The following is a 24,757-nucleotide window of genomic DNA, read 5'->3' on the forward strand; positions in this document are numbered from 1 at the left end:
TTTTCCATGAAGCTATAAAGCTTCATACATTACTTATTAGTTGAATCTTGTATCAGCATTTCTGTTTGAATCAATTAATGATATGGCAAGATGTTTATACTTAATTGTGTTGTCTTATCTCCCTTTTTGAATATCAGTGCAAGACAGCACAACCCAGTCCTTGGTCCCTTCTAGGATCTGTTAAAAATTGCTTTAACTGGACCAGATAACTCCTCATGCAATTACTGTAAGAGTTTTGGCTGCAAGCTGCCCAGGCCTATTGATCTAAAAATAGTATTTCTAGTAGATACTCTTTTAACACGTTTTCCCATTATTGGTGGAAAGTGTTTCACTCTTTGCTGACGGAAACTACAAGGGGAAAGTACAGCGTCCTCCTATTACTCAGACACAGAAAAGAAATACTAATTCCTATTCCCCTATTAAGAATTTTACCATCACTATCAAGACCCGATATACACTGCCTCGAGGCTTTGTTTTGTTTCTGATATCTGTGTTCATTTCAAAGACTCCTTTCTGGCGGCTTTAGCCCTGTCAGACATGAATTTTTAGTTCAAGTTTTAGCTACTCTTCTAATTTGGTGCTCTTAAAAGTTTTCATTTATAATTTAGATCAGCTGTTAAGCTTTTATGTTTTTTCCATTTTCTTATACAATATTTTCTGCATTTTTAATGCCACCGTCATTTCAGTATTTAGAGCTGGATACATCTTACCTAACTTTGTGATCTGAAAGTCTGGTATCTCAGCTCCCTCTGTAAACAGGAGAGAGAGGAAAGCATACATTTGGAAGGACACAGTTGTTCTCTGGAGGTTCGTTTATTTTTTCCATTAAATATAGAAGGAGCCCAGATGATTAATTGATATTGGATGCCTTTGTTTTCAATGGGTATGTTAGGTAAGATGAACCCTGATCAAAGCAAGAGGAGTTATCACTCTAATCTACTCTGGTGATTTATCTAACACTATTTTTAACAGACTTCCTTTACATCTTTGTTACATATTTTTATCTCTGCATTTTCCTTCATTTTCATTTATAACTTCACTACATTCTGAAAAAAATATTCAGTTTAAAGCTTGGTCCAGGCAAGTTCTCATCCCATGGTGCTGGGGCAGGGCCTCCAGCTGTGAGGGCTGACCCGTGCTGTGATGGCGGCCTCGGAGCCACAGAGGGGCCCTCGGCTGGCTCGGTTGTGTGTGGGGGCAATCGAACCCCCACGATTTGTGTCCCGCTCTGATGTTTGTTAGCCAGCACAGCCATCTGCCCACACTGCTGCAACATGCACCCGGGTTGCTCTTTGCACAGTGTTTGCTTCTGAACCATTTATTTGTTGTTGGCCTCGGGGTGCGCTTCGTGCTGTGGCACTCAGGAGGCCGCAGGTACCGGGGTGTAGGCACCTGTGGGTGGTTTGTCCTGAAGGAGTTCAGGTCCTTCAGCTCTTCACTAAGTGTCATTAGTGGTGTTTTGGCTGCACTGTCCAAAGCTCTCTGAAACCCTTTGAGCCTTTGAACTCCGGGCCAGTCTGTTAGCGCTGGGCAGCGTTCCTCGGATGGCACCCACAGCGCTGCCCAGGCGGCCTCCAAGCACCATACAGACTTAGCAAGCACCATCTTGGATAAGGCCATCCCAGTCTGGGTGATGAGAGGTGACAACAGCATGAACGTGCAGATTACACCAGAGAGCAGGCCCACATGCAGCTGAGGTGAAGACCAGGGCCTTGCGCCTGAAGGGCTCCTGCAGCGGCCACCATGGTGCTGCCCATGGCTCTCATGTCCCCCGGCAGCTCCAGTTAGGCAGAAGCGAATCAGACCCTTGCACATGAGAGGCCTCTTATCTGCCCCAACTGCACAGTGGCCAGTTATCTGCCAGCGGTGTCACCAGTGCCCCCCTTCAATGCTTTTTATCTTCTCCTCATCCAGGCTGCGGGCTTACCTTTCTGTCTTTTCTTCTGAAGACTTCTTTAATCACCTAGTGCCATTAGCTGGCACTCTTCTAATAAGTAGTCAGCTGTGATGATTGTCTGCCTTCTTGCAGGGCTTTTGCCTTAAGCTAGAAGGATATTCAGCAGACATATCCCATATCACTTTTTTCCATTTCCTCAATGGTAATTTCCTCACTAGCTGATTTGATGATTTATCTAATAACTGCTCAGTTCTTCCTAGCAAAGCTCCACGTCTCTTGAGATTTTTTTTTCACATCTGTAGTTAATGCTAAAGCCTCATTTTTCAAGCTAACAACTTTTTTGTAGAGTGGAGATCATTTAAGATCTTTTCCCTGACCTGGCTCACCATCTGGTCCTGTGAGTCCCCGTGCTTGAAGAAGGAACAACTGGAAACATGTGGGAATGGGGAGGGAGGGCAGCAGTGGCCTCCGCAGCCGATGTTGATTCATGGTTCAATGACACCATGCCCTACATCTGCTACATCAGTGCCTAAATGTGCACCTGAACCACCCCACATCTTGGGAGAAAAAATAAAAATAAATATAAATATATCTGCTCAGAAATGTGGAACAATATGGTTATGTGTTACTGTACATCTCTGCAGTCACTTCCAGTGTATCTCTGTAGTGCCCTCAGTGCACAGTCAGGAACACATCTTTATCTTTTGGTGTAGTGGTCAGTGAAAAGAAACTACTCCAGATTAGGGGACAGAGTCTGGTTAGTCCTACTCAGACAGGAAATAAATGAGGGAAGGTGGATAAATGGGTTCATAGATCTCAAGGTCAGAACTTCTATTCCATTCAAAGCCAGCAACTTCTATTCCATGAATTTTGATTCCATGAACTGAATTTCTGGGGAGATGTGCTGGGGAGTGGTCCTGCTGCTCACTGCACTGGCACTCCATGCAAAGCCACTGTTGGAGGGAACACACACTGTTACCCTGAAAAAGCTGTAATTACTAATTCTGCAAACACAAGAGTACTCAAAAAATATGCTGCCTACCTATCTTTCTAATGCACACTGTTGCTACCCCACCACAGCTGCCATGCTCCTCCACACGACCAAGCCCCCATGACAGAACAGCCTGTAGAGCTCAAAATGGTGTTCCTATTGTTATACTGGTGAGGACAACATTTACGAAAACATTTGAATTGTGAAAGAAACTCTCAATATATGATATTTTGCTCATACCCAAAAAGGCATGTATAGTTGAAGTTAGTGTGATTCTGCTGGCCCAGGAGGATCATAGCATACATTTCTCTGACTCAAAAGCTGATAAATTCATCCATGTTTCACTATTTTTGGTCTTTCAAATTAGCGGTGGTCCATACTGATAGTAGTTGCATTGCAACAATGGAATTGTTCTCTCTTTTTGCCTATTCCGTATCTTTGGTGTTTCTATCTCCCAGTTTCTCTCCTCCCATTCTAGATCTGATTGCCTGCCACTCTTTAATTTGCCCTTTTGAAATCTGATCTGCAGAGGTCACTGCAGGTCCGGTGCTAGTGGTCACTCTGTGATCAAAAAGGTGATATTTTAGCTCTCACGTTATGACAGTTTTGGTCTTTGTGATGGCAGATTTGTGCATGCAGGAAACCAAATGCAGTGCATTGATTGCACACTTCAAAGGGTGTTTCCAGACTTTTGAGGGTGGTAGTCTGGTATTTCTAGACTGAAAGTAAAATTGTCTTGAGGACAACTAGAGAGTCATTTCTGAGTCTAGGATAGGAAGAGAAACCAGTACAGGTTCTGCTTCAAGCAAAGATCACAGTAACATCCATTCCACGTTTTCAACTTTCCCAAATACTGGTGGCCATTTTAGATGAGTCTTCTTTTGAGAATGGAACAAATTACATCTTTGCTTTCCCACCACAACAGTTACATCTAACTTCTGTGTTTCCGTTTGTGTCTACAGATGTTTCTACGATTTGCCATGTTCTGTTCTTTCATTGGATCTGTTATAGATTTTGTGTATGTATGTTTCCTTATAGTACAATAATTAATCTACCCTGTTTCTCTCTTCACCTTTTTCTTTTGCCAACGATTATAGGAAGAAGAGCAAAAACAGGCAGTAAGTTGACTTCAGTTTGTAGGTGATCTAACTTTTTTTCTTACTGCATGAAAATACAATTTTCTGTTAATTGGCTTGTATGTATATAAACCACGGGATGTCTTTCTCACATCTGAATTTGAAAGCAGCCTTCATGATTATCCAGTAGAGCATGTTTCTGTGTATGTCCTTAAAGTTATTCCGCTATCACTTTCACATTGAGCTGATTGCCATGGGTACACAAGCGGTAACTGTATTCATTAGTTTTTTATGGAATTGTGCATGACCATCCAGGGTTGAAATGTGGGTTCTCAGCTGGCTTCAAAATTTATTATCTCAGAGATTCTTTAGAGTGCTTTCCATACTAATAAAGCTTTCTTGTCTCTTCAGGTATCCTTAATTTGCCTCTTTGCCACATGCAAGTCCATGCATGAAAACTAATTAATGACTTAATATTCTAGGCATGGATCCATATCATTCAATCATGATATAGTCTCCTTGAATTAGTCCCAGTATGCTCATTGTAAACAGGATGAGTAAACTAACAAGAGACAAGAATGCATTTACTTTTTACTGATGCTCATTTTCTCTGCCCACCTATTAAAATCTGAATCCTGTGTTAATTTCCGAATCCACTCCAGAGGGAGCCCTTTTGCTTTTCTCAGAAATAACCAGATGTTCAGTGTCTTCTCTCCAACAAAACATTTTTTCAGCATTTTTGAGCATGTTTTTCTTTGTACACAAAGCATTAATGAAAATTAGTCCTGTGTTTCCCATTGGCTTTATTTTGTTGTTGTTAAATGTTGTCAGATATATGACATGCATTGGAAATACTCGTGACTTTTTTTTTTTTTTTTTTGTAATGACATATATACTTCTGGTTAATTTCAATTGCTGAAAACACTTCAATACTACATGTGCTGAAATTGGCTTTTGGTGACTCCTGGATGGCCATTTATTAAAATACTGTCATCAACTTAAAAAGAAGATGGTGGTAAGTGTGCATCTTCTGTTGGAGCCTAGTTCTTCTTTAGTTGATGCTGCCAGTGAAGATTTATCCCTGGGTTTGCTAAGGCACCTTGCAGAAATTCTTTGGCTTAATGAAGGGACCAGATTGCAGCATGTGGCAGTGATCTTCAAGGAATTTCCTGGAGAAGGGAAAGCAACCAACACACCACAGTCCCTGTCCTCCCACTTCATACTGTGCAAGTGGAATGTTGTATCGCATGTCATTCTCTTACCCAGCATCACTGCTAGGAATAATCATCTGTATGGAGATGCAGAATTTTATTAGCTTGTTTTTCCCATGCTGTGATTTTTCATCCTGATTATGGATATAGAAAAAGGGTAAATATGAGATCAAAGGAAGAACTTGCCCAATTTTTCTTCCCTTCTCTCCCTGGAGCACTATGTTAGTGAGAGGATAAGAGAGCCAAAACTGACTGCTAAAATAATGTCCACACATTGTTACACTTCCCAGTCCCATTCTGTTGGAAGCAGTGATAAACAAGCCAGAAAGGATTTGAAGCTCAAGAAAGCAGATTTTGACCAGCCAAAGAGCACGTAACTGATCTGTATGTAGGAACTGAAACTTTACATCCTTACCTATCATGGGCTGAAAAAGACTGGAGTTGCTCTGCTCCTAACTGTAAAGGTGGAGCCTGGAAAAGATGGAAGTCTCAGGGCGCGGTGTTGTGCTTGGCTAAGAAACACACAGTCATAGGAATCACAGAATAACTGAGGTGGGAAGAGACCTCTGGAGACCATCTTATCTACCTCTTATGCTCAAAGCAGGGTCAGCTAGAGCAGGCAGCTCAGGATCTTGTCTGATCAGGTTTTGAGTATCTCCAAAACTGGAGACTCCACAACCTCTCTGGGCAACTGGTGCTAGTGCTTCACCAGCCTCACCATAAGAAAGATTTTTTCTTTATGTTTAATGGGGAATTCCTGTATTTCCATGCGTCCTGTTACCTCTGGTCCTTTCACCGGATAATACCAAGAAGGGTCCAGCTCTGTTTTCTTACTCTCTTCCATCGGGGATTAGTACTCATTGTTAAGGTCCCCTCGATCCTTCTGTCCCAACTCTTTCAGCCTCTCTTCATACGGCAGATGCACTTGTTCCTCATCATAGTTTTTGGCTATTCCTCGAACTTGCTCCAGTCTCGCTTTGTATCTTTCTTGTACTGGGTTGTCCAGAACTGGCCACAGCACCCTGGATGGAGCCTCACCATTTCTGAGGAGAGGGGAAGGATCACCTCCTTCATCCTACTGCCAGCACTGTTTCCAGCGTGGCTCAGGATGCTGTTGACATTTGTTGCTGGAACATTGCTGTTCAACTTGTTGTCAGCAGGACCCCAGCTCTTTTTCTGCCAAGCTGATTTCCAGCCCCCAGAGCACACTGATGCACGGGGTTATTCCTTCCCAGGAGCAGGACTTTGCTCTCTGTGTTGAACTTGGTGAGGTCCCTATCTGCCCTTTTCTCCAGAGGGATTCAGAGATCTCTCTGAATGCCAGTCCAACCATCTGGTCTGTCAGCCACTCCTCCTAGTTTTGTAGTGTCTGCCAACTGGTTGAGGATGTGTGTTGCCCTATCATCTAGGTCATTTCTGAAGCTTTTAAACATTCTGGCCCCAGTACCAAATCTTGAAGCACACCACTGGTGACTGGCCTCCAGCTGGACTTTGCATTGATAACAACCCTACTCACCCCTCTGTGAGTTGGTGTCTGCACTATTTTGGAAAGGAGGTAATGGCACATCTCCAGTCTGAAGTCCAAAAGAATTCATTGGACCATACTCTCACTTCTAAATGTCTTCAGGACTTCATGTCATCCGTTTTCTCCAATAACAGGCATACTTGAACACAGGGCTGGCTGGGTGTGAGATCTCAGCTTAAAGAAACACAGCCAACTGAAGAACTTTAAGAATATTATCAAACATGACACTGTCCTTAAGACCCTCAGCCAGTTTTGGTGGTTGTAGAGTTGCATCTTCCCTCTACATAAGCATATAAAACCCTAGGGTAGCTTGGGAAGGGTACCAGTGCAGTGTGAGCTCAGCCAGCCCCATCCTGTGTCCACATCAGGCTTGGACAAAGAGGCTTGTCTGATTAGTACTTCACAAAGGCCTACAATCCAGCCCACAAACAGCTGGCCCACATATGAGGAGCAGTGGGGAACACTGTCTGGGTCCTGTGGAAGAGAAGACCCAAGTGCCCTAGTTTTCTAGAGGGATGATCTCTCACCCCTTGATGAGATGGCTAGGTTATGTGGTGGTAGCCTGAATTTATGTGAAGGATTAAGGTAAATAAGAGACAAATCAACAGAACAGTCACTGATTCAGTACTGGTTGCACATCAAAAGCAGTAGCATCAGCACCCACTTCAGGAATTTCTGATTTCCCTTCACTGCTAAAGCTGCAAGTCCCATGCTGCCTTCTCCATATTGCTAGCAACAGGTAGAGATGGGTCAGAGAGGATCGGTTGTCTTGGCTGTATTCAAGCAAGTTTCTTGGCCAGCAAAAAAGACTTCCTGAAGAAGTCACCTTGTTCATTCTGCATTTAAGGAAACGTACGCATTCCAAGGGCTGAACATACCCAGGCTAGCACGGACATTTTGAATGGCTTGACTGACATCATGAGCCACCATTGCATCCAGTGCAACAAGACGCATAGCCAAGAGGAGCAAGTAAGGGTTTGCTCATATATTTGCACCCAGAGTGATTGCACATCTAAGCACTGAGGAGAGATCTTTGCTGCCAGTGGCAGGGCAATAAAAAGTTACTTGGCTGCTGAGGTTACTGCCAAGTACCTACAGAAAACTGTGTGGGAACTGACTTCCATTTCCAGCAGAAGGCTAGTTGAGCACAGTGACATCTGAGACAGCAAACTCCAGACACAAACTCCAGTCCTCAGAAGGCCAAAAGCTGTGGCTCTCTTGGCCAGTCTGGCTCGAATATCATGGCAAGCTATAGGGAATTTGTTTCATGAGAGGTCTGCTATTTCTGATCCTGGTTCAGAGTTGTTTTTCTATCAAGATTTTGAAAGTTTCTTTACTGTCTTTCCCTTCACCGGACTGCTCCTTCAAATCACTTGGGCCAGTTCTGGTTACACCCTTGCGGAAAAATGCCTTGTGTAGAGATATTGCAGTAAAGGGGTATTAAGCCACAAGGTATTCATAGTCCATCACACCATTCTCTATTACTGCTAAGATTGTTGTGTCCCAGCTAATAAAGATCATTTCCAGCATAGATCTTAATTTACAACAGGACCGTTTTCATGTCACAGCTGGTGAGAGACTTAAATAATCTGCTAAATATTAAAACCTTTGTTTTATAGTCAAATGAACAGCCATTGGAGCTGTACTGTTCACTATTCAGAAGAACGTTAAAGGAATTCACAAAGATGTACATCACATGTATCATGTCTTTGGCATGTAGCACAATAATACATACAACAAACCCAGAGGAGCATCAAGCACTCGTAATCCAGCACAAGAGAAGTGCTCTAATGCCGAACAGGCACAGAAATGGCTTCACAGCAAAGGAGCTCACATGGGAGTGCTTAAGCACTGGAATGGAAATCTTTTCCTTTCTGAAGATGGTGGGAACCGTGCGGCATTGCAGAGCAGATGAGGCTCGTGAATTTTGAGGTTATATTACCAATCAGAAGAAGTGGACACGCTGACACCAAACAGTCCTCGTGAAGTTGTGGAAATCGTGGGAGGGTTGCTCCTTAACCCGGTGGATGGGCTGTTAGCAGTCCCAGTTTTCCTGCCTTCACTAGGTGGAGATGATACCTTCCACTCCACATGAGCGGTGCAGGGGCAGCAGTACCTCTTCACCTCATTTGCAGTGCACATCCCTTGTCTGTGGTGAACCTTCATAACCAACAGCTAGAGCAAAACTGATCCCAGACAACAAGCTAGGGTGATACCTGTGTTCCTTCCCAAGAGCTGCAGAAACCTGGGAGAGGGGAATTCCTAACCTTGGGGAACGTGTAACTGCTGAAGAAGTCTCATCATGTTGATGTCTGAATATGAGACTGCTGTTCAATACTATGTCTGTCTTTGCTGCATCCAGAGGTCTTAATTCACCTCTCCAGAGTGGGTCACTGATGCATGGCTGGGTGACCCCCACCACCATGCACTGGTGCGTTTTAACAAAAATATGAAGAATTCCTCCTGATGCCTGAACACTGCAAGTCCTCTGCCTTCTTGTACTGCGTGGCCCCCTTCGTTTCCAGGGTGTGCCTTTGGTCTCTGTGGATGATTCCAAGCTCTCAGCATTGATGGATCATGTCTGCCAGCAATATGGCTAACGTGACCCAACTTGCTCGAAAGATAATCATTCATGTTCATAACTGAAGAGCCTCTCTGAAATAAGTGGAAGATCAACCTCTAGGAGTGAATAGCTCAAGTAGCTTAACATAGAATAATCCTGTTCTGTGTAACATAATGCTGTTCAGGATAAACTTAGGAAAAAGATGAAATCTAGTTGCCTACCACGCTGGCAGCCTTAAATGCCTTCTCTGGTTGAGCTGAAAGAAGTGGTAGCAGTTCCTGAGACTTGCAGGCTAGGCCTGTACTAGTGAGCGTGCATGGAAAAGTTCTCTGACACCGAGGCCAACTGGCATGAAAATGCCTGCCTCTGCGAGCAGATTTTCTTAGGCTCCAAGACCTGGTGGCTGCATGCGGTATTGGGAATGATTCCTGCAGTGTGCCTGGGAATTGCTGGGGAATGTGGTAGCTGAGATGTGTTAAAGCTGTGCCAGGGAGCGTTCTTACACTTTAATACTGTAAATTACTTTGTTCCAGTGCCAGAAACACTCCTGGGCATGGTTCAGTTCACTAATACAGACAGACAGCTTTAGAGTAAGCTTTGAGTTTGTGCCTCCACACGAGGAGCCATGTTTATGGGTCTCCTGAAAGACACCAAACCTAGAAAGGCTCCTGAAGGAGTCATTTAGATGTTAAGTTTTTGAAGTCATATCGAGAGTGGGGTGTCTGTACCCGTGGGGTATATGTGTCAGTCACATCTCAGCAAGGTGGGCTAGGTCTGTGCTGACACCTGGTACTGAAGAGGAGAAGACTTTCCCCTTCTCGCTGACTTCCAGCACTACCTTGGCTACGAGGAGGAGGGCTTGGCAGAGAGTAGCCATGGATGTGCATCAGGATTGCGTTCCTGGAAGTCTGGTTGCTCTGATGGCTCACGCTGCCCTGTGGTGGTTGAATGTCAGGTAAGAGCTACATCTCCCAGTGACACGATGGCACTTCCCATGGCAATTGTGTGAGTGCGCTGAAATGTAGACCGAGGTGTGAAGCCAACATCTACAGAAGACCTGGTTTCTGTCTGAGGAGAAGGAAAATGCCGCTCCCCACCCCAAGCAGCAAGGCTTTAACAAGTCTCCCTGGGCCCACTCAGCCCTCCCCTGCTGCGCTCTCCATCTGTGTGGAGCTTGGAGGGCAGAGCTAAGAGGATTGAGCACGGCTCAGGCGGCAGCAGATGAAAGTGGGTTGCTGCTTTTCTTTCTCGTGCTGTGTGTAGCGGATGGTGGGGGCCAGACACGGCACGGGTCTGCCAGAGCCTTCTGAGAGCAGTGCCCTGCTCGAGGCGGGCGGTGAAGGGGTGCGAGGTCCTCTCCTGATGCTCATCTGGGAACAGCCCAGGAGGGGTTTAACCACGCTGCCCCATTTCGGCAGGCACACAAGCAGCGTGATTAAGTGCTGTCAAACACGCAAGGCAAACTAAAATAGTAGAGAGCACTGAGATGTTTTTATTTCTGATGTGTAGTAACCGGAGATATTTTCAAAAATAGCAGTTGAGAAAATTGTCACGGAAAACTGTGATTTTTCATATGTTCCTGCTGTCCCATTAGGAGGTAACAGCCATAACGTAGAACCATTTATCCCGGAGTACCCACTCCATTCATGTCTTCCCTGAATCGCATTCCTCTGTACTTAATCACATTTTGGATTGCACAGCCAGAAACAGGCAGGAGTTTGTTCAGTTTTATGTTTTCCAAGTCTTGCCTTCGCTGAGAAAGACACGTATGCCAAGTTTGAACTTTTAAGCTGCTACCATTTTTAACAAAGCTCTGCACAAAAGCGTTGTGGCTACACTTGCTTTTGACTTGGGGGAAAAATATGCTTATTCATTCTTATGCACTTCAGAAACTGCTGAAGGGTTTTTTATTTTCTAAACAGATCCTCTGTCAAGAGGCTGCCCAGCGTGAACATTTTCATTTTTGATCTTCTGGAGGTTTCCGATTGTTTGCTTGCTTGTTTGTTTTAATACACATTATTTGCAAAAAGAGAATTAGAAAGGAAACTGTCCTACAGTGCTTGCACCGGAGTGCATGGTGCTCATACAAAGCAGTTACTATAGGTGTATTGTGGGCAGTTATAAGGAAAAATCAAGGCTTGGTCACATCACGTGTGGTCAGAGAGGCTCCAGGAGCCCCAAGAGGTTGTTCCTGTATTCAGGACATTTCCCCTCCTTCAGTCCCATTTTGATGTTGATAATTTGGAAGGTCGGCAGCAGGAGCAGCCTTCGTGCTTCAAGAAAGCACTGCTGGAAGTTGTGGCACCGCCGTTGGTTTGTGGGCTGCAGTGGAATGAAGGGTGTTGAGATGCATTTCATGCAGGTGGACTGACTGCGGCTCTGGTCTGCGCAGCACTTTGCCAGCGGGTCATCCCATACAGACGGTCCCAAGACCAGCCCCATGCCCTGGGGAGTGAGGACAGGGCTCTGCAGGGAGGTTGTGTGTACTAAAGCGTGTGAGAGCTGATGGTGAGGTGGCACCTGTCTGGTACAATCCTTCAGGCAGTTTCACACAGCCACATCTCCACCATTTCTGCAGCAGACCCCGCGATGCCCCAGGCACTGAAGAACCCAGGTCATACAAGGGGAAGGCAGTGCAGACAGCCTCAAGCCTTAGCACCTTGCCAGTCCCCCTAGCTGAGGTTAAGCACCTTGCAGGCCCAGGAGACCTTCAGCAGACCTAGGGGATGCTCCTGCACTCCCTGGGAGGCCCAAGGTCTCAGAGGGTCTTTCGGCACCAAGCACAGGAGTACGGAGCCTGCTCAGGCGTCGTGGCTTGCCCTGGGAAATAACTGGAGACTGGGGGAGCAGCTCCATGGTGTTGCCTGGAGTTAGCACAGAGTCCCAGAGGCTGGAAGGGACCTGGAGGTCAGCTGGGGGCTGGCCTGCTGGGCCCATTCATCCCGTCAGACCTCAGCTGCTCTGCAGGACCACCAGTGCCATCACACAACACTCCCACCCCTTCGGGTACCCAGCATCAGGGCACCCAGAACCCCAACAGTCTCTATAACGGGGCCACCACGTCCTGCCAAAGCAGCAGCCTGCATGCATAACATCATGTCTCCAGGCCTACGCACAACTTGGGTGCAGGGGTGCACGGCAGCAGGGCTGGAGCTAATCACCACCACCAGATCCGAGCTGTCTCTGTGGTTCTGATGTGAGGAACGTGTCGGGCGGACTGTGCCCGAGGGACTGCAGAGTCAGAACAGTGTCTGGGAGGTGTGTGAGCATGGACTGGCAGTTTGGGGTGTATTAACAACAGCTTTTTTTTTTCTACAAGTCACTATATGAGAAATTTTGCTTTTAGCAATTTAGAAATGTTTTTCAAATACCCAGATTTTCTTGCAATAAAACCAACATTTTAATTTTAAGGTTTATATTTTGATGAGGAACCAAAGGGGGAGGCCATACTGCTTTACGGGACCATTTGATGTAGATGGAGAAAGCAGAGTTGTGGACCAAGGGTTAAGTCAGTCCAGGGTTAAGTCAGCTTTACAATAAGCTGACTTCAACAGCAAAGCCAGCTTGAAACATTCCTTTTCCTGTGCCAATATTCACTGCTCCAGCAATTATGTTCTTACGGTTTCTGAGGGGCCATGCTCCAAATCAGAGCACTGAACTGTCCTAATTAAAGACAGCGTTCCTAGAAAAAGATGAAGCCAGAAATTCTTGTAACTACACCTTCATTGACCTTGCATCAGATCTTCAAGAAGCACAAATCCAGACTGGAAGAGGCTAGATGTCGTTCCTTAGAGTGAGCCTTTCAGGGCAGCCACTAAAACTACGTGGCAGAAAGCAGCCAGCAAGCACCTCTGGATCAGAGAGGGTGCACCAGCAGTCAGCTGCGTGCCCCTTTGCAGCAGTACAGACGAGGATGGTTCCTGTAACAGCAGATCAGAGAGAAGGTTATTAGGGACAATAAGCAGTGTCCCACCAGAATCAATGATCATTTAGAACTGTGAATTCAGTGCTTAGGCTTATTCTGCAGGAAAATTTCATAGGTCTCCATTGAAGATCTCATATGCAAGGTCAGAATGTGTTTGTAATTTTTTTTATTTTTTTTTGTGGCATATATTTTCCCACAAAGTGGGTGTTTCTATCCTTTGTTTTTTCTTCATGAGAATTCATTGTGGTGTGTTAGTGGTATTTTTCATTCCACATGCATGTTTCCACCAAAACATTTGTTGCCACATTTTGGGGTAGATATTCATGAGCATATAGATTTTGTGTTTTTGTTGTGGAGATATCATTAAGATGACTGGAGAGATATACTGCAAGGATTTGCATGTGCTTGGCAAGGTTGAATTTCACTTGATGTTTGTTTAGTCCGTAGGAAATGTGATGCTGATGATGAGTTTGGCAAGACTGAAAGTTAGAAGACAGTATTCAGGAATAATTTATTTTGCCATAGTTTCTTTGAGTGTAGATTGCAACTGGTTATATGATGATCCTTGGAGAGTCCAGAATGTGAAATGCTTGTTTGCTGAATTTTGTACCCTGACTGTTCTAAATGCTGACTGTTCTAAAGCAAATTTTTCTTGACTTTATAATCAAGGACCTGATCTAGTATGTAAATAAGCTTAAGTGCAGACAGTGCGTGCATACTCCTTCAGGATATGCCTCAGTGTATGCTTAATTCTCTGCAATCACTAATTCCTTCTGCTGTGCTGTAGCACTGGATTGGCACCCAAATACAACTGACTGATGCCATAAATAGTGTATATGCATATCTGTAGCATTTTAATCTTAACCAAACTACAAAACTGTGCATCTTCACATCCCTCTGGATCAAATTGAGTGTGTCCATTTCAGAGACGGGGAAAACTGATACTTTTTTAGACATTCAAGACTATCCAACAAGCTGTTGATGAAATTCAAATGAGAGCTGTTGCTTGTATCTTGGCTGTCACTTGTAGAAAGAACTGGTTCTCATACACAATCATGAAAAATATGGAAGAGGCCCCGTTGCAACAGCACATACTGTAACTTGGTTCTTAAGGGCTGCCTGCTCTACACCTTGCAGGAGTTACATCCACATGGCTGAACTCTAAACATTTGTTAGAGTGGAAGGTGTATAATACTGTTAATCCCCAGTAATTCAATTGCAGAGAAATTAATATTAAATGTGTTTCTGTGTGAGCATTTGTAATACTTTCCCTCTTATCATTATGGAAGCATAGAAGGGTAATCAAAGCCACATGAAGGACATCTGGATCCAGCATTGGTTTATATGGCACCTGGCCCTTATTAATAGTAATGAGGAAATAGCAGTTTGGGATTTCTTGACCTCACATGAAATTCATTTCACTGGGCAAAGGTTGCTAACAGATGGCAGCAATTTGGGGCTCATTTCATCATCTGTTACACAGACTTTATTGCTTCATTTTGGCCCTTTCCTTTGTAAGGAGCTATCCCTTTTTCCACCTCCTCTCTTTATAAGGGCTGTCTTTTTCAAAGGGAGTCCTGAAACATCTTGTTAAAGCATGTTATATGCAGCACAAGAGTTTAGGTATGGTCTGATACAACAGAATAATCCCTTTGAGCATAAATCACTCTTTTACTAACTGTGTTGTAAACTTCTATCTTTTTGAAGTTGGTAGTTTCTTCTGGGTTATTGGCCTCTCTCCAATTTGTTCCCTATTTCCCCAGCCCACAAATACACTTTTGCACTCTGACTTTAAGCAAATTAAAGAGATTTGAGAAGACACAACCCCATAATTGTCAACACAAAACACTATCTCAAACCAGAAGTTTGTCACTGAAGTCTGATTTAATAACATACCCCAATGAGTTGCGTGCCAGTGAGCCTGGTGTTGAAGAGCGTGAAGCATCTAGAGAAAGGATTTCCTTTCAGTGTCTACTTCACTGTTGTCATATTGGTGTGGACTCAATTATCCTCGAAGAGCATCCCTGGTCAAGCAGCTGTGAGGAGATCTTTGCAGAGCTTGCTGAAGCTTATCTGCAGCTTGGCTGGGCGGTGGTTGGATGCCTTCCCTGCTGGCCATGGAGCTAGCTGTCAGGCAGAACTATCTGTGATGCTCAGCAGCATCCCAAGAGGGTAAAATCTTTGATCTGAGTGTTCTGTTCTACCTTTTTTTTTTTTTTTTGGTAGTTATAGCTGATTCGAAGCATGCTAGTAGTAAGATAAAGAAACCTCAAAAATACAGATGTAGTGCTGTTTAGTATTACAGAAATATTATGAATTCAAGACCTTGGAAATGATGAGGTTCGATATTTGCTTACTCAGATGTTATGTTAGCCATTATGGTGATAGCTTCCTCTTGTACAGCGATGGCTTCTGCGCTGCAACAACATGTATTTACAACGTAACTATCAAAAAAATCAAAATACTTCTACGTAGTCAAACATTGGTGTAAATATTACACCACAGTGCAGAAATGAAAAAAAAAAAAAAAACATACCTGGAATCAATTTATCCTTAGTGCTAGATCAAAATAGTTTTACCTAAGAGTCTGATAGTCTGAAATATCTGTTCCAGCTGTACATTGTGTCTTTCATGATGCTTTCAAACTGAAACCTCTTGGGGGTTTTATTTATCAAAGTGAAGTGAAAGTTGTTCTAACTATTAAAATCATCATGTAATCCAAATTGGGTTTAGAGAGAAGTGCTTGCATTGTATTTGTAATTTAGTTTGACTACTGTAAATATCCCTACAATTTTGAAAGCCCAGAGCAGATGTGCTTAAATCCACAAAGAATTAAAATAGCAGAGAAAGATAAAATCTCAGTATTTTGACTAATGCATTTTAAGAAAAAGTCTGCTAATGTGAAAATTAATTTTCTTTTCCCTGAACCTTTCTCTGTTGAAGTAAATTCACCAGTAAGGGGGGGGGGGGGAGGTGCATGTTTTAAGAAAGATCTGAATTCCAGTAGCCTCCCGGGGCTGAAAAAAAAAGCAGATGTGTACCCTTGGTGCAGTCAAACCCTGTTCATCTGTACTTATTGGAAAACACTACGTGTTTGCTTCTAGGGGCTGCAGTTCTCCAGATCATTGACGATTTAATTCTGTGTTTCTGACAACATTAATGAGTTCATCAGATTAAATAAACTACAGAATTCCAGGAGAGCTAAATCGTGTTAGTTGGGTTCTGCCATTATGAATGCTCTTGGCACTGATGCGTGTACACGCAGGGCTCTGCAGGGCAGCGCTGCGCATCCAGATGTCGGGTGCGCTCTGCCTCGTCGCAGTCACGGTGGGCACGGCAGCCGTGGTCCTTACTGCCTCTCTTGGTGAGATCAAGTCATCGATTTCTTAGCTCCGGTTATTGCTCTCAGAGATTTTTACAGTCTCTTTCACCCACCGATGAACAGCCTCACTAGTTGTCGTTGACCTCTCTGAGCTGGATGCTGATGGTCAGGCTCACCGCAGTCCAACCTGTATCTTTAGACATCCCTTCACGCATTCCTTCTCCTTGGTGCAGAGGAACAGGAACCTCTGATCTCCAAATCTCCTGCTGCTGATACCAAGGACAAACCTACAGCCTGGCGGGAAACTCTTTGGCATCAATTTCAGATCCAAAGTCTTACTTCCATTGTCAGTAATGGCAGCAGACAACACATCACCTGTGACATTAGGAGGTTCCTCGTGGTATTGTCCTCTCCTTTGACTAGAGGAGTGATGAGAGATCAGTCTTGACTGTCCAGAATATCTCTCCCAGCTCTGTACTACTTCATACCTAAAACCAGCTGGTGATCGCTGTTTAGAGGCTGTTGATAGTGACCTTGGTCATCACCAGTGAATCCTCACAGGAGATTTGGTAAATTGATAAATGCCAGCACTGGACTCTAAATCAGAGACTGCTCAGTCCAACCACACTGCTCTAGCAGTGGCCTTCAAGCCACCCATGCTCACATGGCTGGAGAATGGAGCCAGGATTTGTTCTGCTTACTTCCATCCCTTTTCCACCTGCCTGGGGCAGTGCCATTGGGAACCCCACTTACTGATGGGTTCCTGTGGAGGCTGCTGAGTGCAGAGGCCCAGGCTCTTCTGCATCTCCATCTGCGAGCTGCCAGAGCACCATAGCCAAGCACAGCTTTTATTTTGCCTGGAGCAGGGCAGTTTTCTTCCTGTGGATGCTCTGAGGTGATAATGGGGAACATGGGAACTGTCAAAGCAGCTGGGTCAGACAGCAAGAGACGTTTCTGAAAAGAAGGGTGAGAAGATCAAGGCTGCAAGCACTGGGATTCCCTAGAAAAGGGGATAAGGAAAAAGCCTTCATCTTTAAGGAGTTGGTGTTTATCAGGTAAACTGGTCACATTCTCTGCACTTCTGAACACATCCCGTGCAGTGTGTGCTGCTGTGTGTCGTGTGTTGTCTGCCCAACATCTCAGCTCCCTGCTGGCCACTATGCTGGCCACCAGCTCAACCAAGGCTGCAGTGCTGGCACAGCTTCGTTTTGCCCATGGGGAGAACCACAAAGTACAGCAGAGAGCATCGCTGTGTCACCCACAACAGTGCATGCTACTCAGCTGACAGGTCAGTAAATTTGGCACCACTGTTGTGAAGCATCTGAGGATGAAGGAACATGAAATTCAAGAAGCCTCACTGCTCTGCCAGTGGCATCAGATACGAGGGGCAGAAGTCATTGCCTGTGCCACCTGTACCCACCTGTGAGCCAGCCTGTGCTTCTCATGGTCCTTACTCCTCTCAAGTGATGCTTCTTGCATGAACTTGCTACAGAACAGCGTATGCTTGTCGCTGTAGGTAGGAGATCACATTTTTTATTGCCAGTGTTGTTGTTTTTTTTTCATTGAAAAAAAGGTTTGTTTGTGTTTTTTTTTTTTTTTCCAATGCTAGACCCAATAAGATACTACAAAAAAAAAGAAAAAGAAGTGCATGTCTTAGATCTGGGAGATAGGTTTGCTTTTCTTCTTGTCCTCCAGCTCAGAAGTGATACCCCCAGAGAATGCCCTGTTCTTACTTTCCTATGTAAGCTCTTGCAAAATGGAAGGAACAGATCGTATTAAGATCATAGGGAACTTCTTGCTGACTGAGAACAGACAAGTCCCTGCAGATTTTGTTTTCCATCAGAAGCACACTTTGGTTTGACCCCAGTGGTCAGTATATATTGTGTGCTTGGGATGTAAAGTCATACATCAGCATGCACATAGCGCTTACCATGATCAGCTGAATAATCAGCCTGTGAGTTTTGCATCAGAAGGCATGGCTGGTGGTGAGAGGAAAGAAGCTACAGTGGCTGTTCCTCAGTCTTTGTGATCTGACAGTGACAGGACTAAGTCTTTCAGATTATCTCCCTTCCTCTTTGTGGCTATTCGCAGCTCATTGAAAGACCACAGCATCACATCAGAGAGGCCCTCGTAATGCGTCATACCCTGTGTCCATATGTTCTTAATTAGCTCACGAGCCACTCCTTCCAAAGATCAAAGGCGCTTCACCAGGACACAAGGAGCTTGCTTTTAAAACATGCCTGCAGCAGCTGCTCGGCAGTGGCTGCACGATGAAGCAACCTCCTGCCTTTTGCCGAACATGCGATCCTTGGCTTAGGTCTCGGGCAAACGTGGGGAGAGCAGTCCTTCAATCTCAAATCCATGTAGCAGCTGATGCTTCTCCTGTCTGTCTAGAGTGGATCCCGCTTCCTCTAGTAATCTTTCACCTTTTACTAAAGGTGTGCATCCAGTTTACTTTTTGCCAGCCCAGTGCAGGGGATTCACATTGCCACCTGCTCCAAAGAAAGGATCCAAAGCTTACCTGGCCGTAGTAGGGCTTACTGAGCCAGCGAGAACCCCATGAACGTGCCTTCCATTGCTCATTTTCCAAGCCCACAGCTAATGCAGGCACCTACCCGTGCTGGCAGCAGTGGCTTGGCCTTGCCACAGTGCCTGTGCTGAGGAGCAGGAGGTGGCCAAGGCTCCTGGGCAGCAGTGAGAAGATCCCTGGGAGTGCAGGAGAGGGCCCCACAACTGCTCTGAGATCCATCTGCCAAAAGTGCCTCTTGCTGTAGGTAAGTAACTACCACCTCTTCTTTCTTTTGGGACACAGCCAGCATCTCTGCACGCATCAAGCCAGCGAGCATCACTGATGCTGCTGGGCAGAGGGGAGGTGGGGACGTTGGGTTCACCCCACAGGCTCGGGGTGATGGGGCTGCTTTCTGTCGTGCTCTTTCTTATGTCGCCTCCGTGCTCCTTTTTGCTCTGCGTGTAGGCCGTCGCCCGTGAGGCGTGCACCGAGGAGTAACCTCGCATGCAGATAGTGTCATTACTCAGATGGATGGGGTTATTGATCTGCAAAGTGTCTGCAGAATCCTTGGACTACCAGCCTTGCAGACAACTCATCTGCATTTGTTATTGCTTTTTTAAGAGCCAAGTATGTTAAAAAAGGATGACAAATCCTTGAGTACTTTATAGGTAGCACACTTCAGAGAAGTAGTGAAAGTTGCTAAGTAACCAGTTGCTACTTACCTATGAAAATTTATAAAAGCATGGCTTCAAAGAGTGTGGAAATGACTAGTGAAGGGCACTGTAAGTCTTCTGTATTCTGCGTAAAGCATAGATGTATTTATCCGAAGAAATCCAACTTTCATCATAGTACAGCAGTGCTTCTCAGACCCAATATAAATATTCGTTCATGTTCACAGTCTTCCTGAAATGGGTTTAAAAAGTATATATTGATGAGTTTCTGCAGAAATTTATATTCATGGTGTTACCAGTGAGGTATGCTTTCCTTAAGCTGTATTCCTCATGGTGTTGTATTGTTCCCATTAAACATTTCATTTGTGTTTTTATTTAGTTTTAGTCACTTCACAGTTATCCAGAGAAAACATTTAGATACAGAAATCCAACTGTATTCTCTTTTATTCAGCAGTTAGATTTAAGTTTGTCAAGCTAAGAATAAAATACCCATTTGTGTACCCCTGTTAAGGAAGTATTTGCTATGCTGGCCTATGAGCAGCGAAAGATGCATCACCTTTCTTTTTAAGCCTTTGGCTCTGTGTGCCAGCTGCTTGTGTACATCCCCACCATTTAGCAAGGGTTTGAAGAAGGAGGATGGGGACTCGAGCGAGGCCATCGGTGGTGGCCATGGCTCTGCTCAGGGTGGACGCTCAGGGTCCTGGCGTCGAGCAGGCCTGGCAGCACCAGGCCGCCGCTGCTCCCATCGCATCGCCTGCGTGTCCATCCTATTCGTGGTGTTCCCTTCCACAAACATCCCCAAAAATTGCTCGGCGTTTGGTTTGTGAGGATTTGAGAGACTGACAGGCTTTAGCTTTCTGGTAAGGAGGAAATTGCAGAGCAGCATAAGAGCAAATTGTCCTCTCAAGAGACAGTTTCTCATCCCAGGAAAAGAGAGGGAGGCTTTTCAGGCTAGGAAGCTACAGATAACATGGAGTTCAATTTTTCTTACAGTCACTCTCTACATAAAGGTAATATTTTCTGAGAGAGTTCATGGCCAGAGAGGTTTCCCTATATTTTTGTGGCATTTAAGGTCCACATTTGTAGCTTGGCTTTCAGGAGGCAGCAACTGAGGCTGTGCTAGGAAATGGCAGTGTCCTGTGAGGACAGAGAAGGGCAGATCTTCCTCCTCAGGCCATGGGGGCATCACTTCACGAGCTGCAGGTCTTCCCAGTTGGTGAACCACCAGAATCATTGTGCTCAGGGCAGACACTCAGCATACGGCCATTTCTAGGCCTCTTACTCTTTCATGTCAATTTGTAGTTGGGTCTCAGCGCAGCCCGTTCCCTGTCCACATCGTGGGGAAAAGCAGGTTGGTCCTTGCCATATTCACGTTAGCCAGGGATAAGTGCACCTGTGAGCACGACTAATTAATTTTAACTGGAAGAGGGGAATAATATTTTGCCTTCTATACCAGTTTGCCAAGCTGAAAAATGGACCCAGAGTGTGACAGAGGATTTAGGTCTTTGGACTGAGAGAAGCTGAGGTGAAAGGGTGCCGAGGAAGTTCAGCATGCAAGTCCAGCACAAACACTGAAACCATCACAGGCTGTGGGATTTGGGAATCTCCACATTTCTCACAGCAGTGATGCCAGCACGTCTCCAAGAGCACGATCTGTATGCACAGCAGCTAAGTTTAGCTGGCGAGGCTGGTGTTCATGACTGCAGGCAGTGGTCCTCCGAAGAGCAAGTCGGAGCAGCTGAATTAGCCTCCTGCTCTGAATCACTTTCTGGAGGACGCTGTCCCTCCCACTGTTGACTTCGGCATGACCTCAGGAGGTTGGCCCCACTCAGCGAAACCAGACTTGACAAAAAGCCCTGCCTCCCCTGGCTCCCAGCAGCGTTTCTATTCTTAGTCCATTGACGAGTAGTTTTCATCTCTCTCTTGATTTTTGGCACATGACAGTCTTTCAAAGGCAGAGTGGGTGAAAAAGCCAAACCTTTGCACACAGTTCTCGGGAACACTGAAGGAGCACGCGGTTTCTCTTAGTCACCATCAGAGGACTCTGTGGAAGTCCCCCTGGCCGTGACGCCTGCGGCTGCGCTGCAGTTACGCAGAGCAGCGTGCAAGCTCTGTGGCTACTCCACCAGTGTGAACTTCTTGCTGCTATGATTGCCAAAAGCTTCCTGCAAAGCCCAAAAAGGTAAGATCTGAGGACTGTTAGGGATTCAGTGAGGGACAGCGAGCCAGAGAGGGTTCACATTTAGCTATTTTCACGTCTTGACTTTTTGGAGCACAAGTAGGCAGTAACCTTCTTAATTCAGCTCCTGGAAAGTCTCTGCAGTTTGTCAGCACCGCTGGTTCCAGGCTGAATGCTGATCTCTCTCGTGAATAATGCATTATTTTTTCACATTCCAGGCAGCTCCCAGTTTCTGCACTGCAAGCAGCATATTGCGCTAGCTTTCATGTGCTCCGTGCCTGTGCTGGCCTGAGTGCCTCTGTCCCAGGGCCAGCACTGGAACATATATGTGGGGCTGCAGTCTGCCTTTCTGAATTAACCGTGTCTACTTCAGCCATTTACATGGCACAACACGGGACTGGGCTATTTTGGCAGCAGGGCAGGCTACAGCAGCACCTGTGTTGACAACGTTCATCACCAACACAGAACTTCCCAAGTATAATCTCTAATGTCCTTGAGGATTGTATAAAATATTGGGAGAGTGTTCCAGGAAATGATGGAAGCCATGAAGAATTTAAATATTTTCCCGAGTTTTCTGTTCTCGCCCACATTCTGTCTTCATTGGCTTCCTCCTCTTTTTGCCAACAGATTCAAAACTCGAGTCACATTTTTTAAGGTCCTGCAAAAACGTTGGGTGTTTTTTACGCTTCCTTTCTGACACGACAGTCACGGATTTAAACAACAGATGAGCGACCTTGTAAATCCATCCGGTGTTTTCTCCCTTTTCAGGGTCTGAAGCTGTATCATTAATTAATGATTAACTCTCACATCCAGTTAGTAATTGTTTCCATCACCACCCTGACATCAGTCTCCCCTTGGGACTACTCTACACCTTTTTTTCTCCGCATACGTCAGTAAAATCCCAAGGGCTCAATTTGGAACCAGAATTACCGCTCTCCTCCTTCACCCGATTGCCACTGTGGGTCCCTTTACGAGCATTTATGTGCCATGACTAGCCACAGCTACACAGTCCTCCTGGCAAGCAACAATCCCTGTTGTGAACAGCTCACAGTCCGTCCTCCTGAATTGGCTCCAAGGATCTGCTCGGGATGATTCGTGCGCTGAGCGCAGCCGCTGGCTCATGGCCCCGTAGGCGGGAGGGCTCTCGGGGGTCCCAGCCCAAGTTCCTGCTCCTCATGGCCCAGCTGGGAGGAACGGTCCCATCCCTGGTGCCACGGGCTGCCCCTTTGCTGTCACACCCCAGGATGTGGTTGGCCTTTGCTATGAAGACACACTGCTGGCTTCTCTTCCACGGGGCTCGGCTTGCAACTGCTGCAGTGAGGATGGGCAGGAGGAACGGGCCGGGGAGGTTGGGAGCCCAGCTTTGGAACTCTGCTGTGGTATGGTGGAAAAACTTTCAAGTACTGAAAATCAAATTGACTGAATGGCATTACTGGGTAGTACTGAGTGCCTTGGACAAACACCTTTTTGGATTAGGCACGGAGAAAAGTATCATTCTGCGAACCAAGATTTCCTCTCATAAAAAGCGTTACCTCTAAGCACTGGAACATTTTAAGAGATGTCGTAAAGCCAGACTGCTTCTCATCATGGCACGTAACCTCATTTCCAGTTACACCTTCTACAGGGGAGGTCTGTAGAAGGTGTAACTCTTCATAAAAGGCCCCTGGGCAGACAGGGCCATGCTGTACAGATATCGCTGCAAATGCGTGCAATGCGGCTGGGACAGCGCTCTGGCCATCAAGAGCAGCACGTCTTCCTTGAGAGGGGCACTGCTCTTGGGTGTCGGGTATCTCCTGCTGTTGTCAGAACTGCTCAGATAAAGTCTGGTCCAAGCCAAGAAGCAAATTTAGGTTTTTGTTGGGTCTGAGAGAAGGTTTTTGACTTGAGAGTTCTTCTCTCTGGATGGCTTCCCACAAACGTTATTGAATAACACAAGTGTTGCAAGCACAGAGAAATCAGATTTTTCAGTAATTGCATGGTTCTGCAAGAAACAGTTTTCTTTTCTGAAAGTAACAATATTCTGTTAATGTGTTTGTCAGACATTTATCTTTTCCTTGAAGCAGGTGTTTTTTCCTCAAAGCAACCCATTTTAAATGACTGAGGCATTTTAGTTCCTTGGGAAGGCTACTGTTCCCCTACAACTGTTATTTATACACTCCAAGTTTGTGTTGCCTAAATGTAGCAAATTATTTGTGTTTAAAAAAAAAAAAATCCCCAAGACTTGGAAATTCACTTTTCAGTCAATCCTTTTATGTTCAGAAGACACTCACATTTGCATAGCAAAAGGTTCTCAAATATTCAGAAACGTTGCACGTACAAATTTCACGGCGCTGGTACGTTAATGCACTACACCTGTTCCCCAGGATTAGGTGGTAGGCTGTTTCCTAGACAGAAGTGTGACATACAAAATGTGTGAGATCGGAGCTGGCCAGCACGTTGAGCTCGCCCATTTCCAAGCATATGCTCACCGAGGGGGGTGACCCACACTGGCACCTGGAGAGGGTCTCCTTTCTCCACGCCTGCTGAATCTGTGCCAGGGAGCATCAGGCGTGCAAGGGCACCGGCTCAGGGCCAGGACGAGGATGCACTTCCACAGGACTGGGGCGAGATGGGCCGAGCAGGGCTGGTGGCACTAACCAGGTGACATGGGCATGATCCAAGTCCAGCATGGGGCTCACAGGCACCCGTGCTTGTGTTCGGCCTCGTGCCTGGAGGGCCAGACATCCATCTCAGACACTGCTCTGAGCAGGCCATGGATTCCCAGGCTCTGAAGGCCATTAGAGCAGCTAGTCTGGCATCCCTTATATCATATGGCATTTCACTTGGTTACTTCAGGTTTTGAATCCAGTAAAACCCTCCTCTGTAATAGTTTGTTTAGGCAGAAGTGT

The 24,757-nt window shown here is 45.5% G+C and overlaps 1 protein-coding gene across 7 annotated transcripts in view; it reads left to right on the forward strand.

Moving 5' to 3' along the window:
• The window catches only part of DTNB (dystrobrevin beta), a 197,681-nt gene that overhangs the window by 137,018 nt on the left and 35,906 nt on the right, over positions 1 to 24,757 (forward strand). For 5 of the 7 annotated variants that reach the window (XM_082757277.1, XM_082757279.1, XM_082757281.1 and 2 more), the window contains one exon: positions 3,986 to 4,006. The exons of the other annotated variants lie outside the window; for them this stretch is intronic. In XM_082757277.1, coding sequence (XP_082613403.1) covers positions 3,986 to 4,006 — 21 coding nt within the window. The remainder of the gene's footprint in view (positions 1 to 3,985; positions 4,007 to 24,757) is intronic. 7 annotated transcript variants of the gene reach the window in all.

This window comes from Aythya marila (assembly GCF_965140915.1).
Source record: "Aythya marila genome assembly, chromosome: 3".
NCBI lineage: Eukaryota > Metazoa > Chordata > Aves > Anseriformes > Anatidae > Aythya > Aythya marila.